Source organism: Anomaloglossus baeobatrachus, chromosome 3, assembly GCF_048569485.1.
Source record: "Anomaloglossus baeobatrachus isolate aAnoBae1 chromosome 3, aAnoBae1.hap1, whole genome shotgun sequence".
In the NCBI taxonomy this organism is placed as follows: domain Eukaryota; kingdom Metazoa; phylum Chordata; class Amphibia; order Anura; family Aromobatidae; genus Anomaloglossus; species Anomaloglossus baeobatrachus.
The window spans coordinates 502929975-502952854 of record NC_134355.1 but is presented as its reverse complement, the minus strand read 5'-3'; the positions used below and the strand labels follow the sequence as shown (position 1 = coordinate 502952854).

General features: G+C 44.5%; 1 protein-coding gene across 1 annotated transcript in view; it reads right to left on the bottom strand.

The window, feature by feature from the left end:
* Positions 1-21581, bottom strand: part of PPM1L (protein phosphatase, Mg2+/Mn2+ dependent 1L) — a 346350-nt gene extending 324769 nt beyond the window's left edge. The window contains exon 1 of the mRNA XM_075340665.1: positions 20902-21581. Within this exon, the coding sequence (XP_075196780.1) occupies positions 20902-21300 (399 nt within the window). The 5' untranslated portion in view covers positions 21301-21581. The remainder of the gene's footprint in view (positions 1-20901) is intronic.
* Positions 21582-22880: the final 1299 nt, after the last annotated feature.

Below are 22880 nucleotides of genomic sequence, written 5' to 3'. Positions count from 1 at the left end.
ACTCATTTTTTCCACATACAATTGGTACTGTGGGCGGCAATTAACACTTAATGCTTTTTCCACATTATGCTTTACTGGAGATTGGAAAACAGCTAAAATAATCATTAGTTTTAAAATCGGCTATGCTTTGAGACGGCCTACTGTAGTCCCACACGGCTATTTATGATGACTAACCAGTTTACAGCTAGATAATAGCTTGTGAACAACACAGAAGCCAATAAATGAGATCACGTCAACAGCTGCCTACACCAACCGTCCACCTCCATGGTCACCGACAACCATTAACGGGAAAGAAAAACAGAAAATGTTATAAAAGAAAATGGGGTCTTCACGTCTAAAGAGGAGCGCAGTACAGTAACGGCAAATCCGACCAGTATTTACAAGAGGATTTCAGTCTGACAATCAGATGCCTGCTGCGGATGTACCCTACGGGGATTAGCCAAAATGTCATTCAATGGGGATAATCCGGGGCTTTTCTGGGTAGATTTTGGGTGAAGAATGGATATGTTCATTATTTCCATAGATTATTATTTCCCACAGCTTGCACAGCTATAGCATACCCCATTCACTTGCAATGGATGAATAATGTTAGTGGATTTGATGAGGATTAAGGCACAGAAAATCTACATCAAATCCTAAACATATGAATAATGTCTAATAATTCATCAATATTCTGAATAACAGAGCTACACTAACAATAAAGCATAGAAAGTCCTCATGAAATCCTAAACGTATGAATAGTGTCTAATAATTCATCAATAATTCATCAATATTCTGAAAAACAGATCTACACTAACATTAAGGCATAGAAAGTCCTCATCAAGTCCTAAACATGAATAGTGTATAATAACTTATAAATAATTCATCAATATTCTCAATAACTAATCTAACTAACATGATCAACAGTACGATGAAGTGGTAAAAGATATTTCCAGTTAAGCAAATCATGCTTAACATTATCTTACAACCTATTCATTTAGGAATCGTATTTAATGCTATAGGGACAGACATATGAAGAGTCACTTATCTGAAGTGTACAATGACTATCTTTATTGTACAAATTAGATACTGTGTGTTGCCATTTTATAAAAGTTCTCAAGTTTCCAACTATAAACAGGGTCAGATAAGGTGGGGTAAGGCCTTTTTAAACAAGTCTATTTCTTCCCGTAAACATGTGCCAATTGTTGTGCTCTCGTTATGGCCCCGTACACATTGGCGGACAAGACTGGGTGGGGGAGGAAGATTGTTAATATGATTGTTCTGCCCGCATATAGTGTGCATGTGGTCAGCTGCACATCTCCTGTTTAGACGGGGTAATGTACTACGAAAATGATGAATTACAGCCGGATGTTAACAGTCTAATCAACCATTAAACCAGTGTTTTGCTCATTTGTTGGCTGATCAAGGCAAGCTTACATGGCCCGATGACCGGGAACGAGTGAAAGAGCTATAATTAATTTTATCACAAAACATATACCTTCTATATGAAGACTAAACGGTCATGTTTTGTCAATAGTTACAGTAGTAGATATATGGGGTATCTCAGGTATAAACTCAAAAATATCAGAGTGCTTACACCCTGTACACATTTGGCTTTAGAGCATAGAGCATTTCCGCTTCTTCTGGACAGGTTTCTCACTTTCGCGAGTTACTTTTTGACTTCCTAACTACTGAAACGCTGAAATACCACTGTAAAGTGGAATATATGGTATCAATACTGGCGTTTCAAGCCCCATGGAGTGAAGTGTGCCTGGTAATAAATTTGGGACATCTTTGGGTACCAGTATAGGAAATGGCTTCCAGCTAGGAGCTCGCATAGACTTAAGCTACAATTTATTCTGGTTTTCCGGTATACATTACATAGTTTTTTCATGGTGGTTGGTCCCATTACTCAGTGTGCCCTGTGCCAATGTTTGTGACTTTTTGATGCCAGAAAACTGGCATGGATGGATGAAAAGTGCAAGTATCCACTCGGAAATTGCTGTTTATCAATTAGACATTATGTCCAACAAGGACTAGAGCTGGCCATACACATTAGACAGCTGTTGCTTGAACATTCGCTCAGCAGACAGCTATTGCTCCCAACTCCACCATACTCCATTGAGTGTTGATGCATTTTTAAAATTGAGAGAAGATAATGATGGTTCTAGAAAACTCTAAGAGCGACTTATTGCACCTGAAAAAACATTTTGGGTATTGAAATTCCAACTAACCCAACCTTCTCCAACCCATCTGTCGGGGTGACCCCCTAATAATTAGAGGGTTGGAATTAAATGATTGTCACCCAATGTAGATGGTGACCTTTAGTAATTGTCATGATTCCTCCACTCGGTGGTCTAAGATGCTTGAAGGGACTGTCTGTTGTGACTATAGAATCAGGGCTTTCTGAGCTATCAGTTAGGTGGGGACACCGCAGTCATACAATCGGGTACTGGAGCGTGCTGAGCTGTCAGTTAGGTAGGGACACCTCAGTCATACAATCGGGTACTAGGGCATGCTGAGCTGTCAGTTAGGTAGGGACAGCTCAGTCATACAATTGGGTACTGGGGCGTGCTGAGCTGTCAGTTAGGTAGGGACAGCTCAGTCATACAATTGGGTACTAGGGCATGCTGAGCTGTTAGGTGGGGACAGCTCAGTCATACAATTGGGTACTAGGGCATGCTGAGCTGTCAGTTAGGTAGGGACAGCTCAGTCATACAATTGGGTACTAGGGCATGCTGAGCTGTTAGTTAGGTGGGGACAGCTCAGTCATACAATTGGGTACTAGGGCATGCTGAGCTGTTAGTTAGGTGGGGACAGCTTAGTCATACAATCGTACTGAGCTGTTGGTGAGTTGAATGGCAGGGCAGTCATCTAGTATGGTTCTGGGAGGTGTTGAGTTGTTCAGGTTTCCATCTTCCCAGTGATTGCCCAACTACTTAGCTGAGTAGTCTCTCCCTGAACGCTGCCAGTCATAGCTTTCTGTTTGATAGGTGTTAATGGCTTGCATTCCTGTGATCTGCTTGTTCTGATTATTGCTAGCTGACAATGAACCATTGCCTAACTGTTCCTCTGTTTGCTCCTTGTACCCACGACGTGTCCACAAAGTGTGCTGACCCCAGACCATGCTCTCACTACATCTCAGTTAACTCCTTGAAGCCATGACAACACCTCCTGGTATCTGACCCGGGTTCATCTGAGTACCCTGCCTCAGATTTGCCTGTAAGTCACTAGCGTCACAGTGACCTTACACTATCACAAAGGTTTTGCACAAAACAATGTCATTTCATATGCAACAATAGAATAAATCTTCCTGCTAGGAGGTATGTATTTCCAATACATGTATTAGTAATCTTCTCCTATGTAGGATAAGATGAACACCATAAATAATACAAAATGGATGGCTAAATGTTATAGGAAAAGCAGAAAATGGATATTGATGTGATAGATTCTTTATCTCCTATTTAATAGGGCAATTTCGCAATAGCGTCTTCCACTGTTTGCTGGAATGGAGTGTCAGTTTCCCATTAATTGGGTCGGCTGAGAACAAGACATATACATCTGTTGGAGTGAAAGCTCTATTACATTATCACGTCATGCAGATAAAACCAAATCAAATGGATGGAGACAAATGTCGTCTTTGATATTGTGTAAATCCCCGTGATCGAGGCTGAATTACAAGACTTGTCCAATGCCCAATAAAATCTAACTGCATCTTTTGTAGAAATCCGGCAGATATATATAGGAAAACAGATGAAGCTCAGGAAAGAATTGCAATATGTGCCAGTTACCTGACAACACAACCAAATTATTCCTCCAAGACGAAAGTGGGAGTCCATAGATTGCTCGGAAGAGACGAATGAGTAAAGGGGGCCTTACACGGTAGCGATATCGCTAGCAATTTGTAGAGATAGAGCGTGTAAGTACCCGCCCCTGTCGCGCATGCGATTGTGATCGCTGCCGTAGCAAACATTATCGCTACAGCAGCGTCACACGTACTTACCTGGTCGGCGGCGTCGCTGTGACTGCCGAACAATCCCTCCTTCAAGGGGGAGGGACGTTCGGCATCACAGCGACGTCACCGCAACGTCACTAAGCGGCCTTCCAATCAAAGCGGAGGGGCGGAGATGAGCAGGACATAACATCCCGCCCACCTCTTTCCTTCCGCATTGTGGCCGGCGGCAGGTAAGGAGATGTTCCTCGCTCCTGCGGTGTCACACACAGCGATGTGTGCTGCCGCATGAGTGATGAACCACCTGGATAAACAACCCTTACCGATTTTTGAGTTTGGGACGACGTCTCCATGGTGAATGATTTTCACCATTTTTGAGGTCACTTAAGGTCGCTGGTCAGTGTCACACGCTGCGATATCGTTAATGACGCCGGATGTGTGTCACTAACAACTTGACCCCGACGACAAAACATTAACGATATCGTAGCGTGTAAAGCCCCCTTAAGGCTACTTTCACACATCAGGTTTTTTCCATCAGGCACAATCCGGAAAAAAACGGGTAAAACGGATCCGGTACCGCATCCGTTTTATCCCCATAGATTTGCATTGTTACCGGATTGTGCCTGATGGCTTTGCGTTGCATCCGTTTTTTTCCGGATGCGGCAAAATTAATTAAAGCGGTGGCCGAAGGCAACGTATCTTGTAACGTTTTTTTGTCTGGCAAAAAAAACGCATCGCGCCGTTTTTTGCCGATACGGCGTGTTTTACAATGGAAGCCTATGGATGCCGGATCCGGCACAATGCGGCAAAAAACGGATGCGGCTGCCGGATCCGTTTTTGTAAACTGCGCATCTCCAATGTTTTGAAAAAACGGATCCATCTAAAAAAAACTGACAAACCGGATGCAAAAAACGGATGCAAAACGGATCCGGTGGATACGGTTTTTACATTTTTTGCCGGATCCGTTGGATCAGGAAAAAAAAGGATTGTGCCTGAATGCAGAAAACTGATGTGTGAAAGTAGCCTAAGGAAAACTAAAGGTGCCCGCAGACATTAAACTCAACCGTAAGGATTGTATATCTATGGAAATTTAACAACGGACAATAGTTTTTATCTGGTCAATAATAGATCACCTTCATCTGAAAGTCGGCCATGTTTGATCCTTTCATTAGTAAAAAATATTTTATTGAAATAATATTGCCAGAAATTGACTTCATGTAATTGCTAATATGGACTAAAGGGTACTTTACACGCTGCAACAGCGCTAGCGATTGCTAGCGATGTCGCGAGCGATAACACACGCCCCCGTCGTTGGTGCGATATGTGGTGATCGCTGCCGTAGCGAACATTATCGCTACGGCAGCGTCACACGGACTTGCCTTCCCTGCAACGTCGCTCTGGCCGGCGACCCGCCTTTCTAAGGGGGCGGTTCATTCGGCGTCACAGCGACGTCACACGGCAGGCAGCCAATAGAAGAGGAAGGGCGGAGATGAGCGGGCGGAACATGCCGCCCACCTCCTTCCTTCCTCATCGCCGGTGGACGCAGGTAAGGAGATGTTCGTCGTTCCTGTGGTGTCACACATAGAGATGTGTGGTGCCGCAGGAACGAGGAACAGCATCGTACCTGCAGCAGCAACAATATTAAGGAAATGAATGACGTGTCAACGAGCAACGATTTTTCACGTTTTTGTGCTCGTTGATCATCGCCCATTGGTGTCCCACGCTGCGATGTCGCTAACTGCGCCGGAAGTGCGTCACTAACGACGTGACCCCAACGATATATCGTTAGCGATGTCGCAGCGTGTAAAGCACCCTTAAAAGGTGATTGGTATAATCAATAAATCCTATAATGACATTCAAGTAAATTCAGAGGGATTAAGGTGCATCGGGGTGGAGGGACACAGAGCCATTCACTGTCAACTACTAACTTAAAGGGATAGTCCCATCTCCATGATCCTATCCCAATATGTAGTAATAATAATATTAGTAAATACCTCCAATTAGAAATATAGTTCTCCTGATTCACTGTCGCTTACCTCATGTGCAGGGCATTGCAGGACCTTAGGTATCTCTAGTTACGACCACGCATATAGTCACAGTTAGTTAGTTACTAGTGGTCATAACCATGGATACCTAAAGTCCTGCAATGCCCTGCACATGAGGTAAGCGACATAGTGAATCAGGCGAAATATACTACATTTCTAATTGGAGGTATTTGCTAATATTATTATTATTATTATTATTACTACTACTACACCTACTACATATTGGGATAGGATTTTGGAAATGGGAATAACCCTTTAAGGTAATAACTGTATGATGCATGGCAGCACTTTACAACTTGTTGCACCTTAAGGCCCTTTCACACATCCGTGTCTCCGGTACATGTTTACACATACCAGCGACATGGACACACATAGACCAGTTAAAATCAATGGGTTGCGCACACGTCCATGTTTTCACAAGGACCGTGTGGAACACACAAGTGTCCGTATGCTCCACATGGTGAGACGTCCATTTTTGTCCAGCAGCGCGGGTGTCACACGGACCACACACTGATGTGATCTGTGTGATATTAGTGTAACAAGCACCGGAGATAAGACATACCACATAAAAATAAAGAATTTGTATACTTACCGGTCACCTGCGCTGCTGTCTCTGCCTCTGCTGTTACTTCAGGGCCCGCTCATTATGCTCATGCATATTCAATGTACTGACCGCGGACCCGGAAGTAACAGCAGCGCCGGATACAGGTAAATATACAAGTTCATGCTGTCAGTGTGCTATCCGGATGTCCCAGAGACAGCACACGTAAAGCACACACACAGACACACACATACGCACCTGAGTAATTTTGATTTGTGACTTGGATCAAAAACGGATATCTCTATGTTATTATTTTGTAACCACATGGTCCACAAAAACAAACAAAAGTGAACAGACCCATGAATTATAATGGGTACATGGAAAAACAGATGACTAAATGAGACCTAAGAAGATATTTCTCATTGTTGAGACTACCTGCTGGCAAAAAAAGGTATATGACATCTACATTCATCTAGGTCACCAGGCTGACAAGAGAAAGCACCCTCCCTCTATGAAACATGATGTTTGCTATTAACTACGGCATATAAGAGGTTAAACGGCTGCGATTGGAGTAATAGCTTGTGTGCTGTGCAATCACCGCGCAGTAATTGTGCGCAATGGTTTCCTAACACATTTCATGGCATACAGGGGCGTCACTTATGGGGTTAAAGTGAAAATGAAAACCTAATCTCCCCGTAGTGACCTATGTATGATTATTCAGCACTAAATAATATAATGCAGAATTATTCATGCATTATCACACGCGTATATCATCACCGGAACGGGCCAGTGATTTTGGCTGCCACATTAATACCCAAATGAAGCCGTGTATCTGGAAAGGTCCCACTGCAGAGGAGCGAGATTCTTGGCATAAACGACAACTCTGGGAAAGGTTATTGAAGAGCAGCAGTCAGTGGATGGCGGCAAAAATGTTCACGTCACTCAAAATATTGGAGGAGAGCTGACATAATCCTTAAAAAATGCAAAGGATATACAAAGAAACAGCTAGCCATGCTGAAAAGCTGAGTGACAATGTAAGGACTTCACCAAGAGACGTATGACACCTCTGAAGGAGACTGCAGGACATCTATTGCCTGGCTCCTCACTCCTCACGGCTTATTGACATGTTCACAGGATGAAGAATATGATACAGATTTTCCATTTGAAATTTCAGGTTGAAAATATGCAGAGTAATATAATAGCAGGAGAGTGGATGAAATTGGAAAGAGAACAAGTCACCATGATTTTGTAATGTAAAATATACACATGGTTGTAATGGCGCTGTAATACAGATCATAGTTATACCTTTGGTGAAGAAATCTGCTTTGTTGTTCTTCTTTAATCACCATATGACGTTTTCTGCTAATTAAACTTTGCTGCACACGGGCCACACTGTACAATGGGTCTTCTCCTCCCTATCTGTGATTCCCCAGCCACTCTGCCTGCCTCCAGTCTGTGAATGAGAGGTCACTGGGGAAATTTCAGGTAAAGGAGGCAGGTCATTCACAGACTGAAGGCAGGCAGTGAGCCAGAAGAACAAGAGATAGGGAAAAAAAGACCCAGTGAACAGGATAGCAGACAGAAAGAAGACCCAGTGTACAGGATCACAGACAGGGAAGGAAGACCCAGTGTACAGGATCACAGACAGGGAAGGAAGATTCAGTGTACGGGATCACAGACAGGGAGGAGAAGACCCAGTGTACAGGATCACAGACAGGGAGGAGAAGACCCAGTGTACGGGATCACAGACAGGGAGGAGAAGACCTAGTGTACAGTGCGGACCCTGTGCACCGAAATCTGATTAGCAGAAATGTCAAATGGTGATTGCAGAAGTACAACAAAGGGGATTTCTTCACCAAAGTTATAAATATAATGAGCATTAGAGAGCCATTACAGCCATAACTTTATATAAAAAACTCATTTGTTGACCAATTCCCTGTAAAGGGAACCAATCACGAGGATTTTCGTATATAACCTAAAGCCAGTGCTATACTGGCACTATTAAGTTGATTCTCTACATACCTTTTAGGTGTCAGGTGCGATGTTTAGGTTTTGAAATCCAAGAAAGTAAAGTTTATAAAATCGCCAGCTTCTTGAGTGACAGCAGCTGAGGTTCAGATAATAGCGGGGGGGGAGGGTATTCATAGTTATCCCCTGTTAGAATTAGCATAAGTATTATACAATCAATTTAATGTTTGACTTGCAGGACCTAGGCTGAGGTCATAGCTTTGTGACCAGAAGGAGCGGGGCCTCAGCCAACAGAAAAATGTTTCTTCCTGGTATCAGCTTTGTTGGCTGAGGCCCTGCTCCTTCTGGTCACATGGATATTACTTCACACAGGTCCTGCAAGTCATATATTAAATCGATTGTATAATACTTATGCTAATTCTAAAAGGGGAAGGGGATAAGTATGAACACCCTCCCCCCCGTAATTATCTGATACTCAGCTGCTGTCACTCAAGAAGCTGGTGATTTATTTTGTGTACACCAAAAACCGCAATTGCCAATGTCACAATTACCATGTCGTGTAACCAGTGTTGCCCTGCAGCCCCAGCCTAAACATCATTCTCCATGGAATATGTGCTCCCAAATTTAGATCTTCACCTATGCTGTACTGTATACTAGGCTGAAAGATCACCTAACCATTCTAGCTTTGTACTATGCTCCAAGTCAGGAACGCTTTTCCAAGAACTCCCAGATGGAAAAGCTATCATATGAAAAAATAAAATGACCTGTTCTAATTAGTTCAAGGTGGCCGGGCAAAATAGATTTGCTTATTGTAGGTGCAGATGCTTCGGATAGCTCCAATCACCGCGCCACTCTGCTCCATTTTCCAGGAGGCATCTCGCCTGATCTCTGCAGCAGCTGAGGGAAATTTAGAGCACTAATGCCAAAGTACAACAGCAAAAAATAAATCAATGAAGAGCTCTGCAGCTTTCTCCTTGATAAGTAATTTCCAAAGTGAAATCACTGGATGCACGAAAATCTTTCCAATGTCAGAAGAGGCACATGAGCAATCACAGTGTCCTCTGCCTCTCTCCAGAATGTCGCCGCATGCAGCTCTGAAGCCTAAAATGCGGGTTGTCGGCTGCCACTGACAATCACCCAAATGACTCACTTTCTATGCAGGATGTCATTAGAATACCTGGACGTTGTGAATCGCACAGCTAATGGCATCTACACGTTTGCCTCATATTTTAGCAAAGCAAAGCAAGGACGTTTTTATTTTTCTAAAGTTTTCTCATATATTTGTACTCACTTGTTTATCCCCACATATATTTCACTTTTTAATAGATTTTTTTTGCTGTAGTAAAGGGAACGTGACAGTAGATGGATTCCTCCTGAAGCACAGGCGGCATGAACCCGGCCCCGGCTGCGTCACTGCTGTCCGGCTTTATTCTGAGACAACATGCCGTACTCTGAAAACCTGCTGGGGGCCATGTGTCTATGAATACTAGTCACAGGCCGGTCTCCAGCGGCTTCTGCTCATCCCACTCCCCTAAACTGACAGGTCTCCCCCTATACACCCATAAGAGACCTGTCAGTCTGGGGCACATCACACTCCGGGTCCATGGGCTGATTTTATTTGACCAGAGATGCCAGGCACCCATTATTCTGTATGTAAAACTATGGGGCTCATTATTCTGTATGTATGACTATGAGGCTTCATTCTTCTGTATGCAGGACTATATGGGGCCCATTCTTCTGTATGCAGGACTATATGGGGCCTATTATTCTGTATGCAGGACTATATGGGGCCTATTATTCTGTATGGAGGACTATATGGGGCCCATTCTTCTGTATGCAGGACTATATGGGGCCCATTATTCTGTATGCAGGACTATATGGGGCCCATTATTCAGTATGCAGGACTATGTGAGGCCCTTTATTCTGTATGGAGGACTATATGGGGCCCATTCTTCTGTATGCAGGACTATATGGGGCCCATTATTCTGTATGCAGGACTATATGGGGCCCATTATTCTGTCTGGAGGACTATGTGAGGCCCTCTATTCTGTATGGAGGACTATGTGAAGCCCATTATTCTGTCCAAAAAACATACAGATAGGGAATTTAGATTGTGAGCCCCAATGGGGACAGTGTTTCTGATGTATGGAAAGCGCTGCGGAATATGTTAGCGCTATATAAAAATAAAGATTTTTTTTTTTTTTTTTTTAAGGACAACTTCGTGGGCTCATTATTCTGAATGGAGGGCTATAAGGGGCCAATTATTCTGTATGCAGAACTATATGGGGCCCATTAGTCTGTATGGAGGACTATGTGGGGCATATTATTCCATATGGAGGACTATGTGGGCTTTATTATTCTGTATGGAGGACTATATGGGGCCCATTATTCTGTATGGAGGACTATGTGGGGCTCATTATTCTGTATGGAGGGCTATATGGGGCCCATTATTCCATATGGAGGACTATGTGGGCTCCATTATTCTGTATGGAGGACTATATGGGGCCCATTATTCTGTATGGAGGACTATGTGGGCTCCATTATTCTGTATGGAGGACTATATGGGGCCCATTATTCTGTATGGAGGACTTTGTGGGGTCCATTATTATGTATGGAGGACTATGTGGGGCCCATTATTCTGTATGGAGAGCTATGTGGACCCCATTATTCTGTATGGAGGACTATATGGGGCCCATTATTCTGTATGGAGGACTTTGTGGGGTCCATTATTATGTATGGAGGACTATGTGGGGCCCATTATTCTGTATGGAGGACTATGTGGGGTCCATTATTCTGTATGGAGGACTATATGGGGCCCATTATTCTGTATGGAGGACTTTGTGGGGTCCATTATTATGTATGGAGGACTATGTGGGGCCCATTATTCTGTATGGAGAGCTATGTGGACCCCATTATTCTGTATGGAGGACTACTTGGATCCCATAATTTTGTATGTAGCACTATGCGGGGCACATTATTCTGTATGGAGGGCTATATGGGGCCCATTATTCTGTATGGAGGATTATGTGGGGCTCATTCTTCTGTATGGAGGACTATATGGGGCCCATTATTCTGTATGGAGGGTTATGTGTGGGCCGCAACCAGGTTGGCCCACAACTTTGTCCTAATTTTTACCTTGTCCCCCTGTGTATTTGAGTTTGGCATCTCTGGTGTAGAGGGCGGAGAATAACAAGAAGCCTACGGCCTCTTCAATAAGCCATCATACAAAAATGATCCCCAGCTGGTTTTGCAAAGTTTGTCTTCTCTAAATGCTGCAGTCTCAGAGTATAAACAGCTGCAATAATGCAGCCAGTGTCTGATTCAAGCTTCTCGCGGTTCAAGCAGAATGAATGTCAGATTTCCCTTAAAATAATTACCGCAAATCTTCAAAAATAGTCCATCATAATCTGCCCCACAACAGCCTATGATCACATGATATAAAACGAGAATCAGGAGCAAGTGACAGAAGGGTGAAGCATAAACACAGAGGTGAGTGTATGCACTGCAGAGATATGAAGAACAAGGAACAGAAACTACTTTTTTCTTGCAGATTGTAAGATTGCATCACTATTTGATTGATCTGTCATAAGACTTCATGCCTTTATCTACACCAGATATCCTATGACAGATTATCTTCTTTGAGAATATCACTGCCTCTCTGGATGGACATTTCCAAAGCAATTTTGGGTTGTCACATCAAACACCATTCACTGTACTCATTAATTAACTTAGAAACATGAAAATGAAGCTATCACCAGGTTTTTGCTATGGAATCTGAGAGTAGCATGATTTAGGGGCAGAGACCCTGATTCCAGTGATGCCTGGTGCAGTTTTGATAGAATCCCTGTTTTCTCTGTTGTAGATGTAGCAGTACACTGTATATTCTCAGCACACTACCAATCAGTGGTGGGGACAGAGTTACACAGATTAGCTGGACATGAAACATAGTTCTAAAGTAATAATTCCCTACTGATAAAACACTGATTATATTGAAACGACACCACACAGCCTAATAACGCATGACACTAAAATTAAGATTAATTATTAAAAAGATAGATGATTTATGGAAGCTGCGGTGCGTGAGACACAGTATCTCTGAAGAGCAGTTACATCAGTAATGTTACCACTGATCAGAGTCACTAAGTCACGGCACAGCGCAGCATGACCCAGAGTCACCTGGTGACCCAGTGACCCTGAACAAGGGTACCATTATTGATGTCACCGTTCATCAGACGCGCCGGTCTCATGCTGCGCAGCTTGCCCTGGAATTCCCTGTAAGCAAAGTCTATGGAGTGTCAGAATGATGCTCCATAGACTTTGTTCAGCAGAATCCTCCCTGGACTATGTCAGATCAGCTGGAATTTTTTTTTCTTTTGAATAAAGTAGTGAATGAGGGTAAGTATCTTGTTTTATTTCTCTGTGTTTGTGGGGGATTTTCAGATATTCCTTTATGGACTACGGTGGATTCCCTGTACTATAGCGCAGCTGTGAAAAAGAAGAAAAATCAGCTCATCCGTATATGTGCTCTCTCAGCTTGGATGGGATGCATGCAGTCCACCAGACAGGCAGGTCCGTGAGAACGTGGAAGAGAAGGAAAGAAAGGGACTCAGCACCAATTCCAGAGTAGAAAAATGTATCCAGCAAGAAATAAAATAGAAAATTTATTCAATAATTAAAAAATTCAAAATTTCAACGATTCCATAAAAACGTCATGTCATAGCTTGACGCGTTTCGGACAACAAAAGTATGAGTAAAGTCCTTAATCACATTAAGGACTTTACTCATACATTTGTTGTCCGAAATGCGTCAAGCCATGACGTTTTTATGGAATCGTTGAAATTTTGGATTTTTTAATTATTGAATAAAGTTTCTATTTTATATCTCGCTGGATACATTTTTCTACTCTGGAATTGGTGCTGAGTCCCTTTCTTTCCTTTACCTCCACTATAGTGAAGCTGCATGTTTTTTTTTTTTTAATAAAATGGTAAACGATGGAAAGTTTCGGGGAGAGTTTCTTGAAAGAAATTTATTTTTTCGTGTGTGTCTTTTTTTCTTGGATTACTGGGTTAGTAACAGGGATCTATAATAGACACAAGGACCTGATGCCATCTGACAATTCACAGCTGACATCAAACTCCATAAACCATCACCTATATTGCCACCACATCAGGGTAAATGGGAACACCCGGGTTTAGTGCCAGAGTTAGAGCATCTAATGGATGTGCCACTTTTGAGTCGGCTGCAGGCTGCTATTTTTACGCCAGGTAGGGTCCAATAACCATGGACTTTCCCAGCCTGATAATACCAGACCCCAGCTGTCTGCTTTACCTTGGTTGGTTATCAAAAATAGGGGGGAACCCAAATAGTTTTTTTTTTTAATTATTTATTTGGCTAATAGCTGTAAAATCTATCTATATAAGTAGCATTTATCTATCTATCTATCTATCTATCTATATAAGTAGTATCTAGCTATCTATATATGTAGCATCTATCTATCCCTCTATCTATTTATCTATCTATATAAGTACCATCTATCTATATATGTAGCATCTATCTATCTATCTATCTATCTATCTAAGTAGCATCTATCTATCTATATATGTAGCATCTATCCCTCTATCTATCTAAGTAGCATCTATCTATCTATCTATCTAAGTAGCATCTATATACCGTATTTTTCGCTTTATAAGACGCACCTGATTATAAGACGCACCCCCAAATTTGGTGAAGGAAAAGAGAATTTTTTTTTAATGTTAAATGGGGTCCATCTTATAATGCCAGTGTCCGTCTAACAAATCATATAGGGTATATGTCCCTCATAGCCCCCCATCCTAAAATGAGCCCCCTTAATCTGGATATGGCCCCCTTATATTAAATATAGCCCCCTTGTGCTGGCATACGTTCCCCTGTGCTGCCTATGGCCCCCTATGGATTGCACACGTTCCCTGTGCTGCCTATGGCCCCCTATGGATTGCACACGTTACCTGTGCTGCCTATGGCCCCCTATGGATTGCACACGTTCCCTGTGCTGCCTATGGCCCCCTATGGATTGCACACGTTCCCTGTGCTGCCTATAGCCCCCTATGGATTGCACACGTCCCTCTGTGCTGCCTATGGCCCCTTATGGATTGCACATGTTCCCCTGTGCTGCCTATAGCCCCTATGGATTGCACACGTCCCTCTGTGCTGCCTATGGCCCCTTATGGATTGCACACGTTCCCTGTGCTGCCTATGGCCCCCTATGGATTGCACATGTCCCTCTGTGCTGCCTATGGCCCCTTATGGATTGCACACGTTCCCCTGTGCTGCCTATGGCCGCTATGGATTGCATACAGTCCCCTGTGCTGCCTATGGCCCCCTATGGATTGCACACATTCCCCTGTGCTGCCTATGGCCCCCTATAGATTCCATATATTCCTCTGTGCTGCCTATGGCCCCCTATGGATTGCACACATTCCCCTGTGCTGCCTATGGCCCCCTATGGATTGCACACAGTCCCCTGTGCTGCCTATGGCCCCCTATGGATTGCACACATTCCCCTGTGCTGCCTATGGCCCCCTATGGATTGCACACATTCCCCTGTGCTGCCTATGGCCCCCTATGGATTGTACACGTTCCCCTGTGTTAGATATCGCCCCCATGCTGCTGCCCATAGTAAAATAAAACACTCTCTTCTTACCTCCTCCAGCGCTGATCTCCCTCCTGTCTCCCTCCGTGCTTCTGTTCCTCCACTTCCCGGTTTTTGGTGCCGGTCATGTGATCACCACAGCAGAGTGACTTCATCTCTGCGTGCCTGATCACAGTGGAAGCAGGGACACCGGGCAGAAACGCTGGAGGAGGTAAGTAAAGCTTTTTCTATTTTAGGATGAGCAACAGCAGCATGGGGGCCATATCTAACTACCACAGGGGGGGCTTGTGCCATCACAGGGGGGTGCAGGCTCATATAATATGCACCGCTGCCCCAGCCCGTCACTGCGGTGCGGTTTCAGCACCACGTTGATGGAGAGCGGCTGTGCATATTATATGAGCGGGAGCAGGAGATCTAACTCTGCCGCCCGCAGCGTTCACCTGCCCCCAGCAGCGCTCCAGAGCGGACCCTGCAGTGTATATATATATATATATATATATATACACCCCCCGTATATTCGGCTTATAAGACGCACCCCCTACTTTCCCCCAAAATTTGGGGGAACAAAAGTGCGTCTTATAAAGCGAAAAATACGGTAAGTAGCATCTATCTATCTAAGTAGCATCTATCTATATATGTAGCATCTATCCCTCTATCTATCTATCTATCCCTCTATCTATCTATTATGTATCCATCCCTCTATCTATCCCTCTATCTATCTATCCCTCTATCTATCTATCCATCCCTCTATCTATCCCTCTATCTATCTCTCTATCTATCTATCTATCCCTCTATCTATCTATCTATCTATCTATCTAGCATCTATCTTGCTCTATCATCTTTGCACATCTTTAATTTCTTGAATGCATTTAATTCTGATCCGTGTCAACTGGGTGGCACACGGATGTTACATGGATGCCAGCCGTGTGATGTACGTGTTTTTCACAGACCCATAGACTTCTATTGGCCCTTGTCATCCGTGCTGACACTAGCAAATGGACATGTCTCGGTGTGGATCACACAGCCACATGGTCCCTGTGAAAACACAGAGGTGTGAAAATCAACACAGATTTTATTGAGTATGTGTGTGATCATGTCTCCATTACTTGTGAAAATGGACACCACAAGTACCAGAAATACGGACGTGTGAAGGGGGCCTTAAAGATAGTGCATGTAATGTTATATTACTATCTGATTATATACATTGGTGCAGAATAAATGAAAAAAGAGCATAGGGATTAATGAGCCATGCTGTACCCCGGCAAGTTCCTTTTATTCCCCAATGTTCTTAGTGTTACTCATTAACCTTAGACAACATGACGCTTAAGCGCAATATACTGCTGTCATTTCTCAGAACCTACTACATAATAGAAGACCCCCGCGCTAGCCGCACAGTCCCCCATTGTCTGATCCAATGATCCGGTTCTTCTATAAATACATGTAATCTGACCGCGTCTTTTGTGTAGTCTTTGCATTCGGTGATGAGCAGGTAGATGGCCGTACTTATCTACAGGGACGTCCCGCCAGTAATAATTGCGGCTCACTGTTCCGTATAAGTGAGTCTATAGCCCGGGTAAACAACTGTGCATTGTAAATGACACACCGTGATGCCTGACACAATGAAATCAGGAATTCAGTCACCCCCCAGCAGAACACTGTATAATTTATGGCTCAGTGAGATGATTTCAGCTGTTTGAAGGTGTCTTATTATAAGATTTCAGCGTCATTTATTATAAAAGAGGACAATGTCGCCTGTGACAGATCTGCCCCTATGAAGTGTGACAATCTACAGAGCCATCTATGCTACAGCATAGAGCTAATGGCGCTTTATACGTGCAGGGTCAGGACACTTCTACTTGCACAGCGGACCCTCGGATTCCTGTTTTGCAGTTTGGTTCCACGTGCGGATTAGCCACCGGCCATTACAAATGTGGCTACCTGCAGCGTGGAGCAGAACCTGCTTTGATAAGCGACACGGAACTTTTTCTTTTGCAACATAAATGTAATATTCCACAGGGCCGGCTTATGAAAGATTAATGACAGCGACTCGTAGACAGATTTTAGAGCGGAATATACAATGAATCCCGTGTAACAATCCTCTCTGAACATAAACAGGAGGACGTGAGTTACATGCTGACAATCCGTGAGGATATTCGGGGTCTGCAGACGTCACTGGTCACCTATACACCGAAGAGGGCGACGTCCACTATAGAGTACTGCCAAGAAGACAAGAAGCACAGAGCAGCCAGGACAGCCATAATATGCCGCAGTCACATGAACATGGATAACATGGATACTTGCCATTACTATTGTATAAAAAAGCCAAATATTAGGGCATCAGAAAACAATTTATTTCTACACTTTGAAAATACATGTCTGAACCGCAGTCTCTTCTTCCAGTTCATATATGTAGAAGCGCAAAACCATACCAGTGTTTGTGTGAACTGTATCAGCGGACAGTGTGTGCGACTAAGCATTATTGCTACATATTACACTGTATCAAGAACTACATCAGAGAGTCCTACCTGCGAGGACTATTCCATGTCTGTTATACACTGTTAGGACTGTTACATGTCTACCTATGAGGACTATTACATGTCTACCTGTGAGGACTATTACATGTCTACCTATGAGGACTATTACATGTCTACCTGTGAGGACTATTACATGTCTACATTCGAGGACTATTACATGTCTACCTGTGAGAACTATTACATGTCTACCTGTGAGGACTATTACATGTCTACATTCGATGACTATTACATGTCTACCTGTTAGGACTATTACATGTTTACCTGTTAGGGCTATTCCAAGTCTACCTGGGAGGGCTATTCCAAGTCTACCTGCGAGGACTTTTCCAAGTCTACCTGCGAGGACTTTTGCAAGTCTACCTGGGAGGGCTATTCCAAGTCTACCTGCGAGGACTATTCCAAGTCTACCTGCGAGGACTTTTCCAAGTCTACCTGCGAGGACTATTCCAAGTTTACCTGCGAGGACTATTCCAAGTCTACCTGCAAGGACTATTCCAAGTCTACCTGCAAGGACTTTTCCAAGTCTACCTGCGAGGACTATTCCAAGTCTACCTGCGAGGACTATTCCATGTCTACCTGCGAGGACTATTCCATGTCTACCTGCGAGGACTATTCCATGTCTACCTGCGAGGACTATTCCATGTCAACCAGTGAGGACTATTACATGTCTACCTGTTAGGACTGTTACATGTCTACCTGTTAGGACTGTAACTTGTCTACCTGTTAGAACTATTACATGTCAACCAGTGAGGACTATTACATGTCTACCTGTTAGGACTGTTACTAGGACTATTACATGTCTACCAGTGAAGAATATTACATGTCTACCTGTGAGGACTATTACATGTCTACCAGTGAGGACTATTACATGTCTACCTGTTAGGACTATTACATGTTTACCTGTGAGGACTATTTACATGTCTACATTCGAGGACTATTACAAGTCTACCTGATAGGACTATTATATGATTACCTTCTAGGACTTCATTATTGGTCTTTTGTTTCACTAAATGAATTGGGAAGAATTACGTAAAATTTGACAGAATGCTGCCGAAATTTGCACAAAAAACCTGAAGTGCTATGCATGTGCCCAAGTTATAATATGTCTTAGACATAATTGATCTGCTTTGCCAAGTTAAAATGACGTATAGAAAAGCAGTCTGACTTATTGCCAGTGTGCACCATTTCTGAAGGGATATAAAGTAGTGATGTAAAGTAAAACAACCAAGAAGTTAGAACAGCAGATACTTGAAATTGTCAACTAACAGCCACTTCTAACCACAAATAAGATCTTCAGAGCTGGTGGTAGATTTCTAATAAATGGACCACCTTAATTCATGTGAAGGGTCCTGGATGCCATTCTGAAGTATAACCCATTATGTATAGGTCCACATGTAACAATGCCCACAGAAGGCTGGCTTTAATCCCAGCACAGGGTATCATATTGTAGCCACAATGTCTTACCACTCGCAATGCAGTGCCCAAGCTATGGTTATATAAGATAGGATAGAGAAGGGGTTAATGCCGCGCGTCAGCCAAATGAACACGTATAGTGTTGATGAAGTTTTTCTTTTATTCCATAGGTCTACGCGTTTCAAGGTAAAACCTCTTCCTCAGGACCAATGTATCAACAACAAGACTTGTTGTTGATACATTGGTCCTGAGGAAGAGGTTTTACCTTGAAACGCGTAGACCTATGGAATAAAAGAAAAACTTCATCAACACTATACGTCTTCATTTGGCTGATGCGCGGCATTAACCCCTTCTCTATCCTATCTTATATGCTCATCCACGTGGGGCTGCAGCAGACACCATTATCTCATGCGCACTAGTGGTTGTGACTGTCACAATTGATCCAGGTGAGTGTATAATTCTCCAGGTATACCTCACTGATCTCCTTTGGTGTTACACTATCAGCGCTCCTTATTTTCAGATCAAGCTATGGTTATGTTAGCTTATCCTATGCCTACTTGGCCCCTCTGTCTATAACTTTCTATGATTACCGTTTTAAGCATCTAATAACACACCGTTACAGACCCCATGCTATTCCAGAGATATGGGCAGGAGGGACATCCTCAGAGTTACAGGTGATACTCAGAGTCATGGATATGTCGTAGGTATGTAGTTGTGAGATGAGAAGGTGGGACATCGGCAAAGTCAAGGGCATGTAGAACATCCTCAGCCATAGGAATGTAGTTGTGAGAAGGTGGAACATTCTCAGAGTCATGGGAATGTGAGACATCCTCAGAATAATGGGCATCTGGTACATTTTCAAAGTCTTGGGCATGTGATACATGTAGTCATGGGCATGTGGTTCTGTACATGTGGAACATCCAGAGAGTCATAGGCATGTGAGACCTAATCAGAGTCACTGGCATATAATCGTGGGCATGTGAAACATCCTTTGTCACAGGCATGTAGCTCATGTAGCTGTGAGCAGGTGGGACATCTTCAAAGCCATAGACATGTAGTCGTGGGCATGGAAGACATCCTCAGTCATGGGCATGTAGTTGTGAGCAGGTGGGACACTCTCAGAATCTTGGGCATATAGGACAACATCAGCGTCATGGGCATGTGGGACATCATCAGCGTCATGGGCATGAAGGACATGTAGCCATGTGCATGTGGTTTTATACATGTAGAACATCCAGAGTTATGGACATTTGAGTCATGGTCATGTAGTCGTGGGCATGTGAGACCTCCTCAGGCATGGGCATGTAGTTTTGAGCAGGTGGGTCTCCCTCAGAATCATGGGCATGGGACATCATCAGAGTTATGGGCATGTGATACATGTAGCCATGGGCATGTGGTTCTGTACATGTGGAAAATCCAGACTTATAGACCTTTGAGTCATGGGCATGTAGTCGTGGGCATGTGAGAACTCCTCAGTCATGGGCATGTAGTTTTGAGCAGGTGGGTCTCCCTCAGAATCATGGGCATGGGACATCATCAGAGTTATGGGCATGTGATACATGTAGCCATGGGCATGTGGTTCTGTACATGTGGAAAATCCAGACTTATAGACCTTTGAGTCATGGGCATGTAGTCGTGGGCATGTGAGAACTCCTCAGTCATGGGCATGTTATTGTGAGCAGGTGGGACACCCTCAGAGTCATGGGCATGTGGGACATTCTCAGAGTCATGGGCATGTGGGACATTCTCAGAGTCATGGGCATGTGGGACATTCTCAGAGTCATGGGCATGTGGGACATTCTCAGAGTCATGGGCATGTGGACCACCTTCTTAGTTCTACCTACCTCTCCTCCATGGCCATCGAAGATGCCGAAGATGGACGGGTGGCTCTTGTTGAGCAGGTCGGTGATGATCTCGAAGCGGTCCTCCATGTGATCCCTCCGGCCCTGGATGGAGTACACGGCCACATTGTTACTCTTGAAGTCCCAGGTCTTGGAGAACTCTGCCTCCAGGACATCCAGTCCTCCGAGCCGGTCATTCTGCATGATCTCCGCCACCTTCCCCTTCACCATCTGCACGGCGTCCCGGCTGGACTTGACGATGGTCTTGACCTCATCCGTGTGGAAGAAGTAGCTCCAGAGCGCCAGGCTGATGCACAGCAGGAACAGGGTCTCCGGTCTGAGTAAGAAGTAGCGCATGATCCTGCCCAGCAGAGACAGCAGAGTCATGGTATCCTCTATCATTTATGTCCTGGGAAGAGCGCAATCAGAGCATGGCAGTGTAACCCCGGGCCGAGCTCCTCCCAGGAGGGGGCACAGGTCTGCGGCACCTAGGACAAAGGGGCACAGTCACTGGCAGCAGCGGAGCCTGGGCACTCACCGCCTGCTCTGCGCAGGATGGGCTGTCAGCTCAGGCCCGGACTCTCCGGCCCGGACTCTCCGGCTTCTGTCCCTTCAGCACCTTGCAGCGCTGTCATAAGGTGCAGACACCGGCTGCTCTGTGCGGCTCCCCCACAGGACACAGCCACAAGACCCGAATGGAGGGGGACGGTTGTATTCAGTCATTTGTGCCTTCACGGCGAGAAGTAAGTTATTTACATTTACTGCAATACGCTGCATATTTATTATTCAGTGATGTTTCTTCTGATGTAAGGGGAGCAAACCGCAGCAGGGAGCGCCGGCAAATAGTCACAAGAGAAAGAGCCCCCCCCCTGCATTGCAGTGAGCAGATGGTACAGTCCACCACGAGCAGCAACACTGCAAGCGAGGAGGGACAGAAATAATCAGATGTGGGGGCGTGGCCTGGCTGCTGTGACTGAGGGCAGCGAGAAGACCGTGCGCGGCGGACCTGCACCCTCAGCTGCTACAGGCATCAGCCATAAGATCCCTCACATCCACAGCTACAAGAAGATAAAGGGCATCCTTCTGAGGAACGGACTCCTGGACTGTCCGGGCCTGAGCCTCAGAGGTACCTCAAGAAGAAAACATCTAAAACAGCTAAGGAAGAGATCACCGAAATCCTAGAGGTACAAAAGGATGAAGGACCTCCTGAGAGTCCAGAGCCCTGGCATGCCTGCCTGAGTGCCCTCTGGAAAATGGAGGAGGACCTCTGCAGTCCTACAACCAAGAGAACTCACCAGCTGCACAGCTAAAAGGGCAGCGACTCACCAATGTACTCCAAGGATGTCCACACAGAGGACTAAGGACAAACCCATGGAGAAAGGCTCCACACAAGGATGTCCACACAGAGGACCAAGGACAAACCCATGGAGAAAGGCTCCCCACAAGGATGTCCACACAGAGGACCAAGGACAAGGCATTGGAGAAAGGCTCCACACAAGGATGTCCACACACAGGACTAAGGACAAACCCATGGAGAAAGGCTCCACATAGCGGACCAAGGACAAAGCATCGGAGAAAGGCTCCCCACAAGGATGTTCACACAGAGGGCAAATGACAAAGCTTTGGAGAAAGGCTCCTCGCAAGGATGTCCACACAGAGGGCAAATGACAAAGCTTTGGAGAAAGGCTCCTCGCAAGGATGTCCACACAAGAGGACCAAGGTCAAAGCATTGGAGAAAGGCTCCCCACAAGGAAGTTCACACAAGAGGACCAATGACAATTGCATTGGAGAAAGGCTCCCCACAAAGATATCCATACATAGAACAAAGGACAAAGCCTTGGAGAATGGCTCACCACAACTATGTCCACACAGAGGGCAAAGGACAAAGCCTTGGAGAAAGGCTCCCCACAAGGAACCAGGCACTGTTCCTAAGTTATAAGCCTAAAAAAAGGAGTTTACAGTACAAAGACAATATAAGCAAT